Genomic DNA, 22,623 nt, shown 5'->3' on the forward strand with positions numbered 1-22,623 from the left:
AAAGGCCTCCTTAAATATAAAGATTACTGGAGCTTTGGGCTTCGGCCTATGACGTTGGGCCACCTTCCATCTACGTACTCACCTTTTCCGGGCCTTTGTCAGTTTCCAGCCGTCCGATTACATCCTCGTTCACCGCACACCGTCAGATTATTCTCTCACCGTCGCATAGAAGTTTCTAAGCGCGCGGCGTAGCAGAACGACATATCCTCTCTCTCTCTCACACACGCGCGCACACACACACACACAAACAAGCGTCAGAAAGAAAACGAGATCCAGCTTCGAATCTCTCGAGGAGACTTCGAGCGCAGCGGTTCCCCTTCCCTTCTCCGCTTCGCCTCCCGATACCAAAACTCGGGATCCGGTTGGACTCTCGAAATCCCTCTCATCGCTCTTGACCGAAGGAAGCATCGTCGACGAGATCGGGAGGTCGCGATTAGGGTTTGGATTTGTTGATGAAGCTTGGATTCTTGCTTTGAAATCTGAGAATTAGGTCAGAGATTTATGGATTGGGTTCAGATTTGAAGGTACTAGGAATTTGTGGTTGGAGGTGGAAAGGGTAAGGAAAGGATTAGAGTAGTTTCCTCGATAGAGTTGATTCCGAGATGTTCTATGGGGCGATAGTATGGGATCCATGGCTTATAGTGTCGCAGATCGTGTGCCTGCAGTGCTTGTATTACCTGACACTTGGATTATTCCTGTCTATTCTTGTCGGTACTCGAGTCTCGCGGCTGAGTCTTGTGTATTTATTTGATTTCTCGACGCTCACTGCTTCGACGGTGACCGGTTGGTGTGCGATCGTCTCGTTTCTTCTCAGCTCGCTTGCAGGGTATTGCGATCGTTCTTTCTCTTCCTCTTTGTCATAGTTTGGTTAACTTTATGTTACTATGACGTAATTTTCTTATGAAGTGATATAACCTTGACCTACATCTTACTTTGGTAGAATATTTTTGTTGATTTATCAATTCCTGTAATTTTATCTTTAGTTGAATAAATATTCTTCTTTCTGCCAGATGTTTACCTGAATTCCTAGTGCCAAATAATATCTGGAATGTCTATGATGTAATAGGCTGTTTGATTTGCATGGTCTCTCCATCTCTAGAGTTATTTGGCAACTTTTTGACTGGAATAAGCTCTTATTCCACTCATTCTCCTCAAGACAAAATGCAACCTAAATTTGCAAAACTGTAAACTATATAGTCTAATAGCTACTATCACGACATGATTTGAGTTTAGATAGTATGTATGCTAAGAGCAAGTTTGAACCTTGGTTCACATCCCTGTTGTTTATGATGGATTTGGATTTTGTCAGTTATCTGATCGAACAGCCACCCTAGCAAGTCAAAACCTATGTTAAGTTCTCAGTTAGTGGTCGGACCAATGAACCTGGATTGCTTCTTTGGGTTCTGTTTACCATGATCAGCTTGGCAATATTTTTCTGTGGAAACTATTTGAGGCACCGGTTTGATAACAAAAATATTTCATCCACTTTTTAAAGTATTGTATGATCTGATATGGCATTAGAAACTCTTGATTTATGATATGTTTGACTGTGGTACGAAGACACCAATGGTCCATGATTAGTTTGACCATGTCATTAATATTCTATTATCATCATCATATTTTTTGAGTTTTTGCTTGGATATGCAACAACAGGAGCAGCATATTTGCATTTCTATCACCGGTTAGTTATTTGTACTCTTGCACTGTCAAATTTGTCTAGTTTGCTTTTAGGCTATAAAAGTATTGAACTTTATTGGTTGCATGACTAGATTTTCTGAATCTTATTTTATTGTTTGGCCTTAGCAGGGCAGGTTACATGCTTTATTTGATCGAGAGAGCCAAAAAGTGCCTCGATTTCGCAGCCACTCTCTATATCATCCATCTTTTTATATGCATAATCTATGGCGGCTGGCCTTCCTCTTTAACATGGTGGATTGTTAATCTTACTGGTCTAGCAGTGATGTCTTTGCTTGGTGAATGGCTGTGTATTAGGCGTGAGCTGCGAGAAATTCCTATTACACGACTTCGTTCAAGTAAGAACTCCTACACTTGCTTCTGGTTGTATTAGTCGACGCAATCTTTATTAAATTATTAAAGAGAAGTTCTTTGCACTACATTATGTTACTTCTTGAGCAGATAATCTTATTCTTCTACTTCAGAACTTTTTTTGGGTGTTCTGTCATGAGATATTACATGTCAAAATGAGAAGTTAAGAAATAGATAGAATACAATGATTGTTAATATGTTGCTATTGAAGCTGCAAGCGACTGGAGATAATTATAGTGAAGCAAATATTTTCTTCTTATTGTTGGAATGTTCCTTTCTTTCATTACACTTGTTGTTCCATGATTATTATCGTCGTGAGATCCTTTTTGTTCTTTCCTTCCCTATTGAAATAATTTGCAGCTTAAGCACAAGGCTCATTTTCTACAGGTGTTTGACCACAGAAGCTAAGAGGTGTAGGTAATTTCCAAATGTTGTTACAGCCGAAAGATGTTTTTCCTTAAAAGTTCGAGTAGCATGTGGGAATGCCACATCATGCCAGATTCTTTCATAGTTACAGCAGAAATTTTGAAGCTTGCAGATCTTTCAAGATTCCGATGCTGTGATCTTTTAGGAGGTCAAGGGAAGCTTTGTAATTATGGAGACAGATTCTTTGCCATCTGCACTAGTTTGGGATCCCACATGTTGGTTTTTATGGTTACTCTTCCTTATTAATCTTATTATTTGGAAATTCTAGCAGGAAAGTTAAGACACGGCCTTCCAACTTGTATACGATATTGATTGATATTCACAATATTTGCTTCCTTTCTTTTGATCGTTTTCCAGCAATATTTTACAGATGAAGGAACTAGCACCTATATACGTAGATTACCTTGAGTGATCCACTAGCTTTATGAATTTGGTATTGGCAGACATTTGTATTTTAAGAAAAACAAGTGGGGAAAGAACTTTTCTAATATTTTGTATGTTACTTGTGCTGTTTTAGCCCTTTTAGCTCCAACCTGAGTCACAGGTTCTTGTTCCTGATTATTATTGATGGCTTTCTCCCATAAATTTTGCACTCAAAGTTGAATGTGATTATTGCTGTTGGTCTGCTCATGGGAAGTGTCGGATCTCATTGGCATCCCTTGTTCTGGCCTATTTCATCTAATGTGAAATTGCATATTTGGATGGTTTTGGACCTTCTGGTGATAAGAAGTGAAGACGAAAATAGTCTCTGAGATGTGCTGCTGCTCACAAGTTACATTTTTTGGTTGTGTTTACATGGAAATTTTGTGCTTTTCTAGTTTTGTTGTAATATTATACTCACTAATGGAAATCTAGTTTTCATTCAGAAGTTTGTTTCTTAGTTTGTAAATAGATGGATGTGATAGTTCAAGAGCTGGTCATTTTCAGGATCTCTAATTTGTATGTAAATTAGCTCTTCTGGTACAGTCCAAAGCTACAAAATTCTACGTCAGCTATTGGCGTCATTTCTACCAAATCGATAAAAATCGACTCCTAACCGTATCGAATTGCACTAACATGGCTACTGACCACTTTAATTTCGCCGCAGAAAGGATTAATTTAACAGGCCGAGGCCTGAGATCGCCCTGAACTAAATTGGACCGCGTAAGTACAACGCCAAGCCCATTTCGTAGCGTGGAACCACTGAACACCAAGCCTCTTTCCTTTCTTCCTCCCCTTTATTCCTTCGAGCGCGCGCTATTACGTGGAGCAGCTAGTGGTTCTGGAGTTTCTCTACCCCAATCTACTTCATTTTATGCATGGAATAGCGTTATTCTCGTTCCTTATTCTTGTGGTTGTAAAACAAGTCGGTGGTTGACTAGTTCTCTCATTCCTAATGTGAAATCTAAGTAAGATCAACTGTTCTAGTTGTATATTTTTTTTTTGTCGAGTAGATTCGTGGAATTTGGATCACAGCAATTCTTTTACCTTAACCCCGTTGTACAAGCTTTTCCCGTCAGCTATGAGATGTCCCAACGAAGGAAGTAGGCATTCGTCGTGTCTAACAAAGTATTCAACAGAGCTTTCCTGCCTGGCGTATCCGCGTACTCTGCATACGTAGCAGTAAAACTCACCCCCCCCCTGTAGCCAACTCCTCTTCACATTAAATACTTCTGGAAAGCGGGAAAGTCAATATCCTTGGAGAATACTTCTTTAACACACCGCCATTTGCTCCATCTTACATTGGGTATGAACAATCGAAATTAGGTTTAAGCCTAGTCTTCCTTTAGCTTAAGAGTAAGACAATTGTTGCGGAATAAAATGGTTAGATTTTCTCTCCCTAAAACGGTGCAGTAAGATAAGAGTAAGAGGGTTCGTGGTTGTGTCCGTTCCAAGTAGCACTTCAACTCTATCGGGCCCCACTCACATGGCTGGGCTTTTGTCGCAATTCTCCTCATCACCTAAACCGGACTTCCGACGCCAACTACAACCTCATCCGCTGCTCTTAATTGGCTTTATCTCTCCAATCATTCCTATTGCTTATCCATCTAACTAGCCACATTTCATACGCGATGCCACCCCCCAAACAAGGGCAAAAGGGTCATTCCGTAAAGACTAGGTGGCAGCCACTCCAACGAACCCCATTAACAATATTATTATTATTTTTAAAAGAAAAAAACCACCACCAAAACTAAACCAAATCCGCTAATAAAATCCACTCGTCGGCGAAGAAAAGAATAACTATATATATATATATAAAAGAGTATAAAACGAGCTTCATAGCCTAAAGGCTAGAGTGGATTCCCACTAAGCGCGTTTTGATAGTTTGATACATCCACGTTCTCTACGGGCCCCTCACTAACTTGGATTACTCTATCCCTGGTCTCCTATTTCATTCCAGACTTTACCTTCCAAGTTTGAATAGAATAAGATTCAAACCCTGGGAATGAAGTCATCCCCAAAACCCTGATGAATAAATTAGCGGATAAAGAAATGTTAATGGGAGGCAACTCCGACCCCCGCGAATAGAGTTATATAGGGAATAACAACACTCAGAGCTGTGTCATAGCTGTACCCGTCCCTCGCTCGCGTCTATTTCCTCCCTTCCTCCTCCTCCTCCTTTCTCAATCAAACCCAACAACGACTACTCCTCCTCCTGCATTGTATGAGATGAGGGGGAATAAGCCGAGCCAGATATTCCTCCTATTCTCCTCTATCCTCCTCCTTATCCTCCCCCTCTTCGCCTCGGCATTCACCAGCCGCGGCCTAACCGAGGCCGAGGCCGGCTACATCCGCCGCCGCCAGCTCCTATACTACCTCGACGGCCAAGGAGAGCGTGGCGAGTGGGTCTACGTGGACCCCACCTACTCCTTCGAGAACCCCCGCCTCCGCGACGCTTATATCGCGCTCCAAGCCTGGAAGCACGCCATCCTCTCCGACCCCTACAACCTGACCGTCACGTGGCAGGGCCCCGACGTCTGCAACTACACCGGCGTCTTCTGTGCTCCCTCCCTCTCCGACCCCTACATCCGCGTCGTCGCCGGGATCGACCTTAACCACGGTGACATCGCCAGTTACCTCCCCGTCGAGCTTGGCCTCCTCGCTGACCTCGCCGTCTTCCACGTCAACTCCAACCGTATCTGCGGCACCGTCCCAGCCACCTTCGAGAACCTCCAGCTCCTCCACGAGCTCGATCTCAGCAACAACCGATTCGAGGGCAAATTCCCGTCCGTCCTCCTCCGCCTCAAATCCCTAAAGTACCTCGACGTTCGATTCAACGAGTTCGAAGGCGCCGTCCCCAAAGAGCTCTTCGACCTCCCCCTCGACGCGCTCTTCATCAATAGCAACCGATTCCATTTCGAGCTCCCGGATAACTTCGGCAACTCCCCTGTCTCCGTCATCGTTCTCGCCAACAACCGCTTCGGCGGGTGCCTCCCGGCGAGCATGGCCAACATGTCCGACACCCTCAACGAGATCATCCTGATGAACAACGGGTTGAACTCCTGCATCCCGCCGGAGATCGGAATGCTGAAGAATCTAACCGTGTTCGACGTGAGCTTTAATAAGCTAATGGGGCCTCTGCCGGAATTCTTTGGGGAGATAAAGAGCTTGGAGCAGTTGAATGTGGCGCATAACATGCTTACTGGGGAGATTCCGGAGTCGATTTGCCGCCTTCCCCATCTCAAGAACTTTACCTACTCCTATAACTTCTTCTCCGGCGAGCCGGTTGCGTGCTTGCACATCCAGGCGAATAGCGACCGCCGGAACTGCATCCCCGGCCGCCCCGCCCAGCGGTCTGAGAGCCAATGCAGCTTCTTCTCCAACCACCACGTCAATTGCGACTCCTTCCAGTGCAAGAAGTTCTTCATCCCTCCACCGCCGCCACCGCCGGCCTGCAACTTCACTCCCCCGCCGCCGACCTACGACGTCTCCCCCGAAGACCGGTACCTCTCCCCGCCGCCGCCGTCCCCATCTCTCCCGGTCTATAACTACGCGTCTCCACCGCCGCCTTCTGCCCCTTATTGATTCTTTTATTAAAATTCCAATTACTTCTCTAAGCTTTGTTAAATTCTTTGTTGGGTTTTGGTTCGTCCCGTCCCATCCCATCCTCGTGAATCTCTCATGCGAAATTTGGCGAGACGACAAGCATGGATTAATTGGAGAGATGAAGGCGATCGAGGATGGGAAGAAGGTTCCTTCTCTCTTTGACTCTTGGGTTTGTTTGCGTCGTAATTAATAATAAATGGCTCCAAATATGTGAATCCTTTTTCTACACACACACACACACACACACACACACACACACACACAAAAGAGAGAGAGGTTGTTACTTATTAGATGCAGGGTATGTAGAGCGTGAGATATATACTATACTTTGTAATTTATTTGTTTTCATTTGTTAAAATTGATCGTCTTGATTCCTCAACTCTTCTTGTTTCTGTTCTTCTTCTTCTTCTTCAAATTTTCTTCAATATTTATTAAAAATGTTCATTTTTTGGATTTGAAAAGGAGGCAAAGTAGTTTATGAGCAGCATGTGGGCTTGCGCTTCTATTCTATTAGTCGTCGAGCTCTCCTTTTCATTAAATATAATATTAATGTGGCTTTAAAGGCTGTCGTCCCGCCGCGCCGCCGCCGATAGCGACGAAACTCTCTTTCATCTTTTGCTTCTTATCATCGGTTCTGATGAGCGTTAATTATGCGTAGACTTCTCCAACTATTTTTCTTTTTCTTTTTTATGTCGAATATTTTGTATTTTGGTATCGATGTTAACGTAAGAAATATTAAATGCCTATCTTATCATTATTCTCTCTCTAATATAAATAAAAATAATTCTTAGATTGCCTAATCTTAATCACATAACTGGATACTTGAGATGATTTAGAAGTGATTTAGTCACAAAAAAATAAATAAGTAGGCCTAGGTAAACATTCACATAGACGATAATTTAGAAATTCTATATTTAATATTTTATTTTCTTTATAGAAGAAAGATTAATATTTTAGTAAGAGAGAGAAAAGCAAAATAATAATAATAATAATATTTTTTTTCCATTTTTTTTCCTTCAAAATTTCAACCTGTTGCTATATATCTATATATGTGTATATATATCACCATCAAAACTTTCCAAAGTACAAACCAAGGTCAAGAGATGGCTTTTGGGCATTATTTGGTTATATATCTCCTCATCATAATTGGATAAGACAATGACAACTCATGCATATATGCAAGCAAGATCCCAATTAATTTTGAGGTGGTGTTGCATAACAAAGGACCAATGTCTCGGCTGTTCTCATCTATAGTTTGGTTGGATATGAGCTGAGACAATGATAGGGAGATATGAGCTGAGACAATGATAAGGATCTCCCAACTACCTCTACTCCTGGAATTTCCCAACAATTAATTATTCTTGCAGAATTATAGAGTCATTAGATTATGGAAGAAGACAGCTGGACTCATATTGTATACATGGTAAAATATTTATTAAAAACATCAGGTTATCTTGCATTTACACTTAATTTAATTTGTCTCTAATCTCCTCTATTATGGTAATAGGCCATTACGAAATACAAGACTTGGGAGTGTTCTTCTTAAAATAAATTTTCTCAAAAATGAAACTGGGATTCATAATTATTCTGTAACACAATGACGTAGAGCTCACGGTATAGTGAAATGTGTACTGATAAGATTAGTATTAGTATATAATCTTGGTATTTGGGCGATTATATCAGGGGAATAAACAAAGGATAATTGGCAACTCCAACAGATAAATGATATTATAGGCCTTTGGATCTGCAGCTCCTGAACAAAAGTTTTTCTTGAATAATTAGCGAGCTTCAATTGACTAATAACTCCAGCTCCATTTCCAGGAGAAGCATGCAAGTAGTTTTCAGCTTGTGACCCACAGAAAGCCACAAATTAGCAGCAAACTGCCGTTCGAGGCGAAGGATATTTTATGCCTCTCCAGTCAACTGAGATGGAGATTATAACAATACAAGAGATAGTACAACCTAAAGTCCAATTCCTTCTCTTGGTGAAGGATAGCATTATTCTTAGTTTGTTTTTGTTAGAATATTCAAACAACAGTTTTGAGTTGTTGGAAGATCTATTACCTGCACCTGCACATGACACAAGGAGTTGAACTTCAATTTAGCAGAAATGGCAGTTGGAAAAGATATAAATTAAAACAAAAATAAGTCAAATGCTTTAAGGACAAGAGCAAAAGATACTCTTATACTGATTCAACCACACAAACATGTAACAACGTCTCAAAATTTGTCCAACTCCATTAATAACAACAATGACCAATGGTTACAGAAGAAAGAAGAATTTACAGAAGCTAAACAAAAGCACACGCATGCCATATTGGAGGCACAAACAAAGACAAGATTTACATACTTCTAACTCCAAAATAACGCTCAGATCCCTCATGATGACACCACATGATATGGACAACTTTAAGATACACAGACCTATCCGTTCTCTTATACGACTTCCTTCCAGCCAGAATTATGTTCTTATTTGTCACAATATTAGTCGTGCATTAGAGCCTCTGCTTTTAGTCCCAACGGCTGCTTGAAGATGGTCTCTCATTAGAGCTGCCCAGTTTTCCTGAGTTAAGCCAGTTTATCTGTTGGAGGTTTTCAGGTGCTAACAATAAATATCTGCTAAGACATTAACCATAAGAAGTGAGAATCTAGAATCATTTCTTCCATCTATGATCTATGCAAAGGGATTTCCTCCAACATGGGTGAAACTATTTGGGGTCGAAGGTCGTGCATTTCTAGCAGACAAATGCTGATCTAAGCTTGATAACCCATATGCATTTCCCTCATTACCAACACCTCCAATTGCTTGTTGCCTGCAATTAAAGAAAGATCAATAAAAACTATATTATGGATTATATATTCTATAAAAAAAACTAAATTATGGATCTTAGATGTATCATGATTTTATAATTCTCCAAATGCTACAGTTTGATGAATCTAGTTGCAATGGTAGTCAAGAACATAGAATTTTATAGAAGTATTAGCTAGGAGTGTGTCTTCAATTCCCAAATCTTGGTCAAGACAAGCTAGAATAGTATATACTTCCTTTATAACAAAAGAATAACTGTTACTTTTATAAGATATTAGGCAGCTCTACTAGTCAAATCAAGATAACGTAAAACAAATTATACCCGACAACTTACCCCAAAGGGAAACTATTTGTATGCACTTGGTGCGACAAATTACTTCCATTCTGCTGAAACATGTAGGGGCCTGATATATAATTATTTTTAATTAGAACCTTTAAAGACAATTAGACAAACTAAACCGTTCAAGCAACAAGCCAAGAAAAGAAAACTGAAGTTACTTGGATTCACAAATGGTGCATAAGAAGGCTGCTGTGAGGGCACCCATTGTGGGGCAAGGGATCCAACACTGGCAGCATGTGATAAGGTTACAGCGTTATTCACATTTGGTAATGCTCCTTGCAAAGATGACAAAGATGGGAACTGCATAAAAAAGAATAAACAATAAAAAAATCATCATTGGATTCTCCAGAAAGAAAATTTGACCAAATACCAATATATATATAAGAGTGCATCTTGACTTGAATAGTCCAACATAAAACATATCCACAAAGGCCTAAAAGCATACAAGAATTCTACAGGCACATAAAACTATATGTGGATATGTATCGTGAATATAGGAGAAAGGATATAGACCAAATAACATGCAAAATGTATCACGCTTTTTATCTATTGAACTCAAGAAGGCTTGCAAGTCTGTAATCCTGGCATTCAGCCTGAATAGTGACTATAGAAAGAAAAATAATTAAAAGAAAAAACAATTCTTTCTTGTAGAAGTTTGCAAGCTGGAGCGGGAGCATGAGCCAATTACATACCGTGGAAGCATGCATCAATTTAGTCTCGTTAGCAACATCAAATGGGTTTGCAGATTTTGTTGAATGAGCAAAAGCTGCCACTGACTATAGAGTGAATCGAACAAGTATAAGTTAACAGGAAAGTTGAGATATCCAAAGATCAACTAATATGAGAAGAGGCCATAGCACATACATTTGCATTAGGATATTGCATCCCATACCCCATAATGGCAGGATAGGGACTTGTTTGCCAAACTGTGACTGGAGAAGTTACTGGTGGATAGATCATGGCAAAAAGATCCTGCAATAATTTGATACTCATTACAATTTGTAAATAGCAACAAATGTGGGAGCATCAACATGATAATTTTTACTTCTGGGAGTGCTTTTCTTCCGCTAGGTTTTGCCTCAAATGGAGGATGTGACGTAACTCCAAGAACTGCTTCATGAGGTCCTTTTGTCACAACTTGAGAAACTTGACCAGATGGGGCAGTAATATTTCCTTGGATGTTTGGTACAGTGGGAGCAACCCATGACTAAAAAAGATCACCACAAAAGATTATCACAAGTTGGATTAATTGTTGAGGCTTCATTCTCTTATCCTGTTTACATTAAGATTACCTGATTGTTTAAAGCTGCAACAACAGGCATGTTGGATGATTGAGGATTATTAGCTTGAGAACTAGCTACTGGGAACATAGAAAGCTGATGCTGTTGCGTGTTTGACCATTGACCTCCATCAGTAACTTTGGGAAAAAAAGTAGCTTCTGTAACTGGCTGGGTTGGAAAGCTGGTCCCAGGAGTAGATGCACCAGGAGCCGCCCATTGGCCAAATGCAGATGCCAGAGTGTTTGTGCTTGAAGTGACCTCTGGAACTTTTTGTGGACCAGAAGTATCAAAAGAAGCCCAACCACCATCTACAACTGGTTGAGGGTTGATTTGTTGAGACACAGATTTCGCTACCCCAGCATGGAAAGGTTCAGGATCTGAATCAAAGTCGATCAAACTTTTTGAATTCACCATTTTGGCATCCACTGAATTCACTTGACTGGAATCCTTGTTACTGGAAGATGGAGCAGTCTGCAATATATAGAACCCATCTAAATTACTAGAATACCATAATATATGTCAGCTAGCCACTGAAAAAGAGACATAAAAAGCTTTAAAGCCAAAAGACCAAAGTTTAAAGCTGAATCAAAGAAATATCAGCTCATCAGTCAAGTACTGATGCCAAAAGAAGTCCACGTGACATCAATAATCTTCTTGTATTTTACTCAACTATAAGTCACAGTTTACAAAAATGAGGATACAGAGATCTTACGTAACAACTAAAAATTCATAGCAACACAAAGTACCATAAAATATGAACAAAATCTAACTTCCACCCAAATCATGAAAGTGAGTGGCCTTACAAAAAATTGCACATGGACATAAAGAAACTATAGCAAAGGGTTGAAGTAAGCAAGGTTATGTTAACTACATCTTGTCACCTCTCAACAGCCTTAGGATTACTGAATCCAGTGATAAGCAGAAATTGGACTTCAGAGCTCAGACACAATTAAATATGTGAGCAAGGAAGGTTTCACTCAAACTAGCACTCAAGGACCAACAAGTCTTCCATAAACAAAGACACCTTACCTGTGCCTGAGTAGAGAAATTAATGGTTGAATTGCCATTTGACTTAGCAGTCTCACCCACTCGGATGGGTGGGACACCCCTGAGAATATCTCTGACAGGTTGCACCATGGGGGCACTGGATGCACCGAGATCCTTCTGATTATTCGGTGACCTGATACCTAGCTTCATAACTCCACTATGATTCCCATTTGAAATGCTATCATCTCGGCCCCTCTCAACTGCCACCTCAAAGCGTCCGGGACTTCTCCTATTATCAGCTTGACCATATCCAGGATCTCTAGAACCAGGCCGTTCGCCATAACTATGTTCGTAAGTGTCATCATATGGTGGACTTCTTGAACCGCCCATATGTGAATCCGTCCTGTTGCTTTCATAAGAATCTTCTCTATCACCCTGCACAGTTCATATAGTATACAATTTCAACAATGTTAGATAATGCAGAATAAAGAAAAACTACAAAGTTTCACTATATTAATACTAGCTGAACTATGAAAAAAAGAACTTGTCCCATGATACTTAAAGAAGCTAAATACCACCTTCACCCTTGGAGGCCGGTCGATACTCCTCTCTCCAGCATATCTTCGATCCACATAAACATGCTTAATGAACTCCCTGAGTCTATCGACGTCACTGAGATAAAAAAAATTCTGCATCAGAATATCTGCTTACAGCAGATACATTAGGTGGCTACAGAATATTTAGCAATAAACCTGCTATCAGGAGCTGAGTGACGCTGAGAATCCCACTCTTTGAGATAAATCTGCTTAGCCTTCTGTATGAGGAAAACAAAGAAAGGAACACAAGAAGATAATCATTTACCATGCCAGTCACAAACAATAGATAAGCTAAAGGAAAACTTAGATTGACTTATCCAGGTTGATATGCATGTGTACCTCATTTCCCCCGTCTTCGAGAGCAGAAACTTCCAGGGAAGTAAATTTGGCCATTGATATTGATTTCACACGGTGAGTGAACTCCCGACTAAAAGACAGCATAACACTCAATCAGCATAAAAGCAAATTAAATTTGCCAAAGACAATCAGTCAAAAGAAATGTTACTTATCGTTGATAAAATCCTATGAACATAAGACTAATTTTTCCTTGCAACAGATGAATAGACATCAAAAGCAGAAAATAACATATCAAGGTGATGCTGATTAGGACTTACTGTATCCCGCTGCAGTTTATACAGATGAAGGTTGAGAAGTTTGTGCATACATATTGCGGGCCCTGTTAAAGGGGTAAATTAATCATCATTGTCCATGTCAACCATCTTATCCACATGCAGATTAAATAAAAGCTATACATCTAAACGGCAAATTTCTGCTTAACTGAAACAAGCAAAGAACAAAGGAAACGACTGAAAAACCTATGATCATCTGCCCAGGCTATAATATATGCACAATTTGGACAGTTAAAAGCTGATATAAAGAGAATTTAACATGCTCTCTATTATTTAACGTGCAGTTGTGGACTAGTCTCTTGCTTTACTAAGATTATTACCTCTGTGAAACAGGGACAAAAGAGGAGAAAAGCCTCAAGAATGATATATATTTTTTGCACCTAGATTGGGCCATGTGGCACGTCAATACGAGTTTTACTTTTCTTTTCCTTTTTTAGTTAAGAATATAGTACTCAACATACGCATCTAACATCTCACATTCTTTGGCAACCTTCCCCGCCAGAAAAGAAGATAATTGATTACTAAAAGCTTTTGAGGGGAATATGCTGCTTTCATATATGAAATAAATCCAACTTAGAAAGAGAGGAAAGAAAAAACAGCGAGATCATAACCCCTGCACTAATTGGTCACCATTATAACAAGTAAAGATACTTTTACTTTCTATATACTAAGCAAATGGAGGAATCTCTCAGAAGCACGAGTGTAAACTTGAATCAAGAGCTCAGATTCAAAGAGGGTGAAAGAAACAAGCTTAAAGAGGAATCGCCAAAACTTTACCAAGCTGTTGCAATTGATGCATCTCCGATTCGCGGGAAGCTTCTGCAGCCCTCGAATAACCTTCTCGTTCTTCTCGTCCTCCTTCTTCCGACTCGCCATCAATTCCTCCGCAGGCAAGATCCAAAACCTACAAGACGAAATGGAACTCCAACGAAGCTGAGAACGAAGTAACACCCAGTATCCACCAAGAATCCAGTAAACCAAGCGGAGCTCCCGGAGATCTGCGGCAAAACCGAGCACCGAAGTGGGAACTTTTAGGATCTGAGAGCGAGAAAAGAGAAATTTTGGGAAGCAGAGAGAGAGAGAGAGAGAGAGAGAGAGAGAGAGAGAGGAGTTTAAGCCTGTTCCCTGTTCTAAGTTTGTAGTCCTAGTCAAGCACATGCGCAGCCCCCCCGGTTCTGCCGGTGGGCGACGGGGAACTGCCGGTCCATTTTGGTCTCTTTTCGATATCAATCTACTAAAATGCCCTCGCATAATTACGAACGTACGAAGATGCCCCTCAGCAGCCAACTTTATTTATTACCATCTTGCTATTAACATCATAAAAGAATTTAAAAATTAAATAATTATAATATTAAAAATGGCCAAAATAACTTTAGGACAACTATTATGTGACAAATGATCGTAAAATCATTATAATGTAATAATTTTGAAATTTAAAAGACATAACTTTGAATAAGATAATAAGATATACTATTTATTTCTAGAATCTTATTAGTTAAAACTTAAAAGTGGAGTGAATTAAAATCACCCAATGAGAACAATTGTCGTAAATGAAGTTTCAACTCATAAAATGTTCATATTCGAGGGGTTTATTGTGCAAAAATTTCTCTTTACTAATATTGCTGGTCATCAGGGGCATTACCGGAAAGTGAATTTAAGAGGTGCTTTGTCGGCGTGAGAGGGTGGGGGTGGGGGGGGGCTCGGGACTCTAGATTCGTCGTACGGGTCGTAAACTGGGAAGAGCTCGATGGGGTTGGCTAAGGCTTGACGAGATTTCCACCCCCTTCTTCTAGAAAGAAGAGAGAGGGCAAGGCTCCCGTTTCCACGGCAAGAAAAATTATTACGCTTTAATTATTAACCAAAAAAACGTCCCTTAATTCGTGTTATTTTGCTAGTTAGTCTCTTTGCCAGCTAATTGATGTAGAAATATAAAACCCTTTTCGGTTCTTTTTCTTTCACATTGCTTAGTTAGTTATATATATATATATATATATTGGGGTTTTTGTTTTAACGACGAGCTAGGTTGGCACTTGGCGCAGCCCTATTGAAGACCGATTGTTATTGGGCCGTTCGAGCCTGACATGCTTTAATGTGATCTACCAGCCCACCAAAGAATGACTCGGAGAAAGAACTCCGTAAGGCCCAAGCCCATTTAAACGATCTATGATGTCTCGCAAATGGACGGTCGTGATGCCAGCAGAGGAATATTCCTTCAAGTGACGGTCGTGATCCTACCAATGTACAAGTGACATCACAACGCCGGAACCAATGGTGGTTCGCCGGGTCATCGAAGTTGGTGGTCCCTACATGTCCACGGTCAAGAACTTTATGTGCACGTTGTGCGGACTCCGGTCGCGTTTTAGGTCCGATAACAATTCGTAATTTTGGCAAGACGAAGGCACCAAAATGTGGACTCATTCATCATGGTCCATGGACCATAGATTTGTGGGTCTGATCGATGATGTCTGATCGTCTGCAATCCCATTGTGCAGGAAATCTCTACTACATCCGGGGATTTTTAACCGCTATACTATGCGACAGCCAATAAAGAACTGCCAAGTACCCCTTTAAAAGAGTGGCATTGTCCGCATTAACTCCTTAAACCGCTGTAGAGATTTCGAAGATTCCGTTGCATTATTCCAAAATCTAAATTCGTATCCGATCTCTCGTCTCTTCCATTCGATACCTCAAAGATCGCGTTCTTTACAAACCCTAGATCCTTCCGATCCACGTAATCGAAGGGTTTCAACGTCGAATTGTAGCGTTAGGGTTGGGGTTTTGTCCCCAGAATTCGAGTTTTTGAGCCTTTGAGGACTAGGGTTTGGGATTGGGAGGCGATCGATCGATGGCGGGCACGGGGGAGGAAATGGAGTACGAGAGCGATCCTGAGGACGTGCCTCTTCCTTCGATGCGGCGGAGGGAGGCGAGCGACGATGAGGACGGGGAGGGGTCGGACGGGAGGAAAACAGCAGGGAAGGACGGGATGCATCCGATTGGATCCGATGCGGAGTCGGATGGACAAGGAGGAGCGCAGGTATACGATGAAGAGGATGCGGAATATGAAGAAGAAGAAGTCGATGAAGAATTGGAGGAGGAAGAGGAATTGGAGTACGAAGAAGGGGTTGGCGCGGACAGAGGGATGCACGTCGCTGCTTCGAAGGTGGATAGCACGATGGAAGGGGGGAAGGAATCCGTTGGTGCAAGCTTGTCCGGAGAGGCATTGGGGGAACCCGGCAAGGATCAACCGGGAGAGGAGGAGAAGAAGGAGAATGAACCATACGCTGTGCCGACTTCTGGGGCTTTCTATATGCATGACGATAGGTTTCAGGAGAATGGCAGAGGACGACACAGGTGGGACATTTTCACGTTCGATCCTCGTTATGATTTCTTAGTCCTGTATGCTCTGATGCCTTTCTTGCTTCTTAACCTGAAAGGAATAGGATTGAAAAAAATTATCTTTTGAGTAATTTATGCCATTTATACTTTTAGGCGAGTCAAGAGTGTGTGGAAAATATAATATCAGTCTTATGCCAGACACATGGCCATTATCCTTTGGGTTTCATAACATATTCAACAAATTAGGTCTGCATAACAGTCTTCGTCTCCTTTTACCTGGCTGTGAGGTTAATGTTAATTCACCAAAAGTTTTACTTGAAATTATTGTTGCAATAGTGTACTTTATGTGTATGTGAAAAAACATGTAAAGATGTGAAGATACCTTTGAGAATATTTCACATATACAGGGCCATCTTAATACACATTAGTGTACAACTGTACATGTGGGTTCCCTTAGTAAAAGTTTCAAATTGCGTCCTGAAAAACCTTTGAGAATATTTCACATATACAGGGCCATCTTAATACAGATTGGTGTACAACTGTACATGTGGGTTCCTAAGCAAAAGTTTCAAATTGTGTCCTGAAAATATAATTCAGGGATGGTTGCATTCATTAGACAACAATTTCTTGACATAGATCTAAAGCAAATAAAATTGAGTTGATTGACTGGGATGACTTTGAAAGATGAAACACATATGATTTTAATAATTTGAAGATGACGTCCCATACACATTTTGGATGAAGTGAAGGCATTGTTCATGTTGAGGTACTTGTGATGTCACTGGAAAAGACTTCTTGTTAATGTCCTTATGCACTAAGCCAGTGACAATATGAGGTCTGAGGAACACAAGATGTATGCAACCCTATATCGTTACTGGCAAGGATGTTCCTTTCTTTAAGCAGTTTTGAAAATAATATCCCATCGACATCTGAAAGATCCTCAAAAGAAGGCTCTTACAAGAAGCTGTTGATAGTTCTTCAATGAGTTATATTTGATGTTCGACATATCAGAGAAAAACATGTGGGTATTGCCAGAACATGTTGTCCACGAACAAGATATCGACAATAATCATGTTTATACTTTATGTATCTTTGCCTGTGATGTCAGCCTCTAAGCACTTTTGGAGAACATAATCCAAGCCCAAAAGGATGAAATTAGTCTCAAATTATATTATTTAGACATTGATGCTTAATGGTTCTCCTCTTCATCCTCACTTGATGAATATTCTCTTACAATTAAACCAGGCGAACATTTGGTGGGCAGAAGCTGTGGGATACGAAAGATGAACGCGCTTGGGTACATGATAGGTTTGAAGAGATGAATTTGCAAGACAAGCATTACGATGAAGTGGGCCCCCGATATCTTGTCACATTTTATTCCCTCAACATTCTATTGTCCTACTCTTTTAATATTATTAAAGATGGATATGATGTTTGTATCTTAGGAAAGGCGAAGATCAAAAGGTCGTTTTAGAGGACGAGGTGGTGGTAAAACCCGAGGAACTGATCATGGTTATTTCAGAGGTAACAGATCTCACACTCACTATGATGATGGCAACAACCAAAATCAAGCTCCAAGGACTGTGAGAGGGAGAGGACCTCGCCGATATGAACCACTCGCAAAGAACAACCGCGAGAGTCAGGCAATGAAACACAGACAGTAAGTAAAGACTTATCTCTTGTGTTATTCGAGAAAATAGAAATTATTCCGGATTTAGTAGTAATAGTTATTATTTATCTGATTATATGTTCAGGTTTGCTAAGTCTCAGGAAGTGACTTCAAATGCTACTGTAGTGAGGCAGTCCATCCGGACTTCAAATGCTCATCCTGAACCTGTTGTCCAGAAAAAGCATGTATTTGCGTCAAGCTTAAATTCCGCTTCACCGCCATTTTATCCCTCTGGGTCATCCAACCAAGAAAATTCTGTTGGTCAAAGAAGGGATGCACAAATTGGACGTGGCTCTAAGGGTCCAAGTTCCTTGCATATGGAGAACAATTCCCCGATGCCACAATCTGGTCCAATGTTAAGAGCAAAAACAGTTGTTGAGTCTGTTGTGCACGATAGGTCTTATGATGACAGTTCTCTTCGATCAGTTTCTGTGAAAACCACGACCAGTTCTCCAGTGCATTCTTCTGGATTTACATTGTCGCCAACTAATGCCGATCAATCTTCTAATTCTAATGTTCAAGGGAGAGGTTTAAACTTTGGGGGATCTCCAAATAGTCAATCCACATTGTTGCATCACCAAGTTGCAAGAGTTTCTGCATCTCAAGCCCCACAAAGTCAAATGACAGTTGTTCAGCAGAAAGTATTTCAGACGCCTACTAGGCCTGCAGTGCTGCCAACCCAGCAGTTGAGTCATGGATCTGTTAGTGGCAGCAAACCAATGCCACCTCCACAGCCTTCGTCTGCAAATTTAGCTGAAGATGGAGGGAATGATTCGCCTCCAGGAAATAAGTCTAAGACTCCACTTGTTGGAAAGGGGAAGCTTAACAATCAAGTAACAGGAAGTGGCTCCTTTCTTTACAGTGGAGCTCAGGTTATTGGAGCTTCTGGAGTCATGGGCCTTGCACATGGTGATCAAGGTTTTCCTGGCACTCCAGCATTATTGCCAGGTTTGGTGAAATAATTATTAACTATTTTTTTCTAAAAAGTTTATGCTTCTCAAATAAGTACTTGTAGGACTGTTGCTTATGAAAACAAGTAACTTATTTTGACTATATGTGTCTATGTGGTACAGTTATGCAGTTTGCTGGTCAACATCATGGTGGTCTAGGGGTTCCTGCTGTTGGTATGGCTCTACCAGGATATGTGGCTCAATCACAGCTTGGTTTTGGCAATTCTGACATGGGTTGGTAAGTATCTCAAAATTATTTATAAAAGTCATTACGGGTGATTGGTAGTTTAAGGTTTCAGAGCATTTTTTATTAATGGATTCTTCTTAATTTTAGTGGTATTTTCTGTTCACATTATAAATACTAAATAGCTTATTGATGGCATAGTCCCATGTCTGAAATATTTAATGCAGAATTCATGTGATGGGCTATTGTCTTGCTTCTCAACTTCTCAATTTTGTGGTTGTGCATAATTTTTCTATTCACTACTGGTCAATTGATTTTAACCTAGTTAATGGTATCAAGGTAGACTGAGCCGCGAATTGGTTCTCTTTATTGGTCTAATCGCAGTTGATTAGTTGGTTGAGAAGTTCAGATTGATCTTGCTTCTGCCAAATAAACTCGTGACAGTTGTTTTCCGCCAAAAAATGGGATAAATGAAGCTATTCTTTTTAGCACTTTTGGTGATTTTATTTAAGCTGATATCTTTCCCCTATTGAATTTAGGGTGCCAGTACTGGCAGGTGCAGCTGGTGGTTTAGGAGCATCTTATTGTCCACCCTACATAGCTCTTGATAGTAACTATTATACCCGACCTTCAGGACATACATCCTCATCAGCTTCTTCCAGGTAAACTTTTCTATGTTAATCTGTTTCACAATGACTTTTTTCCTGAAAAGGCCTTTGTTATAAAAAAAAAATTCCCTTTAAGTCAGTTCTTTTCTCATGTAGGGAATTAGTACTTTTCCACCTTGTTTTATTTCTTCAGTTACCTGAAAATAGACTACCACTTAATTATATCCTGTTTATTTATTTTCCTTAATTATACTAGACTAGTTTTTTCCTTTGTCTCTGTATTTTCATCACATCATGAAGAGTTTTTGGCTCATTATTTTTTTCTCTGTTCAACCCTCTAATCTTCATTGGCCTTCTAATTCTAGAAAGTTGTTTGTCTGAGTTGGCAATTAGCATCCTTTTGTAGGATTGGTCTCTGTAAAACTGATGATACTTATGACATAAATTTTTACAAAAATTATCTGAAACTCTGAAAGCTCTCCTTTAATTATGATAGTGATCTTGATAATTATTGCTATCTAAAAGATTGTATATTTTTATGATTTAGTTGTTTTTCTGGTAATTTGGTATAGGTTATGCAACATATCCTCTTTCATCTATCTCTGTCCCTTGGTTCAGTTTCTTCTTTGTCAAGTTTGAATTACACATTTGTAGACCTTGTATGACTATTTACTTGTAAACAGACCAATTTTTAGAAGCTTCACTGGGATGAAAGCTGATATTTATGTTTTCTTTTAACACATTTTTATGCACTAGTTATCTACTCAATTGTTTGCTGTTCTTACAGAGAATCTGGTACGATTAAAACTGCTAAATCACCACCTAGACCTGGTATAGTACTACTTGATAGTAAAATCTTAGTTCAACTTATTTTCTTCACAAAAAATTTAATAACTTGACTATAATTCCTGTCCATATAGCAGAGCTTGTAAATGAGGAATTTGGGCAGCGGCAGAACAAGCCTCGTAGGCAAGTCAAGTGCCTTATCTGATTCAATTTGTGTGTTTTTCTGTATCTTCATGACACTTGATTTCTTTTAGCTGATTTGATATAGTTATTATTTTTAACTTATTTATTCCTTGTTTGCCAGATACTCAGAAATGAACTTTGGCCAGTGAAGTGCATATATAAGATTGAGCATATCTGAATAAACAGCTTAAGTTGAGTACGTTGTTTTCTTGATGTCGTGCTTCATCTGTTCTGTTCCCTTTGTTTCTTTGGCCATGGCTTCTTTAAGCGTACACCTGCAGGCTTATTCGTCAAGCCCTTAGTGATCTTCAGCTTTTGACCTGGAGCACTTTGGGCTGCTTAGTGTCCCAAAAGTATGTTAGGTATATTTCTTTTCGTCATTCTTTGTCTCTGTCGCTTATCAAATTTGCATTTATCACTTTGCTCACGCTTTTGATATTTTCTATAAATCTATATGAACTGAAATATGAAGATTTGCTAGAATTGGAGTTGCTTCATGTAATGACTGAACATAGCAAGGTTACTGATGAAGTATTCATGGACTGTCATGATTTATATGAAATGCTACTATGGTATCTCTCTTCACACATAATTAGTTACTGCACAGTTCATGGTTTCTGAGCTCATATATGTGTCCTGCATTGATGGGAATCTTCTATACTCCTGTTATGATCATTAGTATTCAACATATGTAAATTATCTTCTTATATATATATATATTCAAATTGCTTGATTTTATTTAATTGGTCTTACCTGATTTTTCTTGTTTCACTAGTAGCTTGAGGATGACTTTTTTCTTTTCTTTTTCTTTAGGTATAACTTATTTGCTTGCTGTAGTTGTTTGAGGAGACCATCTTGCAGCAGGGCGAGTGGTTGTTCTTCTTTGAATCTATGTGAGTTTCTCGATTATCTCTTATCTGTGGAGAGCCCACTATGTTTATATAGCTTGAAAGCCGATTTACCTGTGTTGAAACGCCATTTGATTGGCTGGGTTTTTTATTTGCAGATATTGCTTAGTCGTGGAGTTCTGGCGAGTTCTTGTTAATTGACGAAGGCCTGAAGATATAATTTGGTTTATTAGTGGTTCATTTTGTAGCTTCCTTTTCAGTGGTTTGCGGAGTTTTCACCTTTGTTGGGTGGAACTGCATATTCTACCGGAGTGTCAGTTTAGTCCAGGTTCATCACTTCAATGTTATTTGGTAACTCAACTGGGTTCTGTATCATGATGCTTTGCTATTGATCGTTTTAAAGAAATGTGAGTGATAGTTTGAAAGAAATTTCACTCGTTTTCAACAGCTTGTAATATATGAAACAGGCATCTTCTTAACTGTCATCTCTCAATCACCAGAGATTTCCAACCTTGTCCTTCACAGAAAACTTACCCATTAGAGCTTTGATGTAATAATCTATAGCTATTTGGAACAGCAACAATAAAAAAAATTATCTTATATATTTTTTGGACAAAAAGGTCATCTTTTATCCAAATATCCATTAAAACTTTGGATAATTTAACTATAAAAGATGCATCTTTACTCAAAGTAGTATTTTTTTTTATCTGAGCTCACGTTAATGTAAAGCTTGTGAAGGGTACTTTAGTAATTATAGAAAAATATAGTTATCTAATTTTTGAAGTCCATAATATAAGAATTGTGTTTATGTACTTATTTACTGCAAATTTCCCTAATCTATGTTATATGCCTCCAAGATCCACCTATTGCTTTTTTCTCAAAAAAAATAAAGAAAATAGTATTAATCAAACTGGAAGAGT

The 22,623-nt window shown here is 39.7% G+C and overlaps 4 protein-coding genes across 5 annotated transcripts; 3 read left to right on the plus strand and 1 right to left on the minus strand.

The window, feature by feature from the left end:
- Positions 1–222: 222 nt before the first annotated feature.
- Positions 223–2,874, plus strand: LOC140766531 (uncharacterized). The gene is made up of 3 exons (XM_073105926.1): positions 223–826; positions 1,807–2,033; positions 2,434–2,874. Exons 1-3 carry the CDS (start codon positions 603–605, stop codon positions 2,439–2,441), a joined length of 459 nt encoding a protein of 152 aa, XP_072962027.1. The 5' UTR covers positions 223–602; the 3' UTR covers positions 2,442–2,874.
- A 2,069-nt stretch (positions 2,875–4,943) lies between these two features.
- LOC140767131 (leucine-rich repeat extensin-like protein 4) lies at positions 4,944–6,877 on the plus strand. Its single transcript, XM_073107321.1, has one exon. The coding sequence runs from the start codon at positions 5,122–5,124 to the stop codon at positions 6,475–6,477; it is 1,356 nt and encodes a 451-aa protein (XP_072963422.1). The 5' UTR covers positions 4,944–5,121; the 3' UTR covers positions 6,478–6,877.
- A 1,775-nt stretch (positions 6,878–8,652) lies between these two features.
- LOC140762654 (uncharacterized) lies at positions 8,653–14,246 on the minus strand. The gene is made up of 13 exons (XM_073100539.1): positions 13,917–14,246; positions 13,125–13,186; positions 12,850–12,937; positions 12,667–12,728; positions 12,493–12,586; positions 11,957–12,349; positions 10,940–11,398; positions 10,693–10,854; positions 10,512–10,619; positions 10,340–10,423; positions 9,806–9,947; positions 9,642–9,711; positions 8,653–9,311 (listed from the first exon to the last, which is right to left on the minus strand). Exons 1-13 carry the CDS (start codon positions 14,013–14,015, stop codon positions 9,173–9,175), a joined length of 1,962 nt encoding a protein of 653 aa, XP_072956640.1. The 5' UTR covers positions 14,016–14,246; the 3' UTR covers positions 8,653–9,172.
- Positions 14,247–15,754: 1,508 nt separating this feature from the next.
- On the plus strand, positions 15,755–22,132 carry LOC140760128 (protein MLN51 homolog). Of its 2 annotated transcripts, none has more exons than XM_073096958.1 (11): positions 15,755–16,490; positions 17,721–17,823; positions 17,921–18,135; positions 18,230–19,092; positions 19,218–19,332; positions 19,818–19,940; positions 20,674–20,717; positions 20,807–20,855; positions 20,977–21,217; positions 21,669–21,748; positions 21,862–22,132. In XM_073096958.1, the coding sequence occupies exons 1-9, from the start codon at positions 15,985–15,987 to the stop codon at positions 21,002–21,004; spliced, it is 2,046 nt and encodes a 681-aa protein (XP_072953059.1). In that variant the 5' UTR covers positions 15,755–15,984; the 3' UTR covers positions 21,005–21,217; positions 21,669–21,748; positions 21,862–22,132. The 2 variants fall into 2 exon arrangements, with proteins under 2 accessions (XP_072953059.1, XP_072953066.1); XM_073096965.1 differs by having other exon boundaries at positions 20,810–20,855.
- Positions 22,133–22,623: the final 491 nt, after the last annotated feature.

This window comes from Typha angustifolia, chromosome 1 (assembly GCF_048772165.1).
Source record: "Typha angustifolia cultivar Huaian chromosome 1, ASM4877216v1, whole genome shotgun sequence".
NCBI lineage: Eukaryota > Viridiplantae > Streptophyta > Magnoliopsida > Poales > Typhaceae > Typha > Typha angustifolia.

What these genes read in the sequence shown, in the direction of transcription:
- LOC140766531 (XM_073105926.1), top strand. Translation starts at nt 603, where the DNA reads ATGTTCTATGGGGCGATAGTATGGGATCCATGGCTTATAGTGTCGCAG. An exon ending in CTTCTCAGCTCGCTTGCAGG is followed by an intron (nt 827 to 1,806) that starts GTATTGCGATCG and finishes TGGCCTTAGCAG; the next exon opens with GGCAGGTTACATGCTTTATT.
- LOC140767131 (XM_073107321.1), top strand. Translation starts at nt 5,122, where the DNA reads ATGAGGGGGAATAAGCCGAGCCAGATATTCCTCCTATTCTCCTCTATC.
- LOC140762654 (XM_073100539.1), bottom strand. Translation starts at nt 14,015, where the DNA reads ATGGCGAGTCGGAAGAAGGAGGACGAGAAGAACGAGAAGGTTATTCGA. An exon ending in GCATCAATTGCAACAGCTTG is followed by an intron (nt 13,187 to 13,916) that starts GTAAAGTTTTGG and finishes CCCCTTTAACAG; the next exon opens with GGCCCGCAATATGTATGCAC. An exon ending in AATTGATGCATGCTTCCACG is followed by an intron (nt 9,948 to 10,339) that starts GTATGTAATTGG and finishes TTTTTTATGCAG; the next exon opens with TTCCCATCTTTGTCATCTTT.
- LOC140760128 (XM_073096958.1), top strand. Translation starts at nt 15,985, where the DNA reads ATGGCGGGCACGGGGGAGGAAATGGAGTACGAGAGCGATCCTGAGGAC. An exon ending in CAGGCAATGAAACACAGACA is followed by an intron (nt 18,136 to 18,229) that starts GTAAGTAAAGAC and finishes TTATATGTTCAG; the next exon opens with GTTTGCTAAGTCTCAGGAAG. An exon ending in TAAATCACCACCTAGACCTG is followed by an intron (nt 20,718 to 20,806) that starts GTATAGTACTAC and finishes CTGTCCATATAG; the next exon opens with CAGAGCTTGTAAATGAGGAA.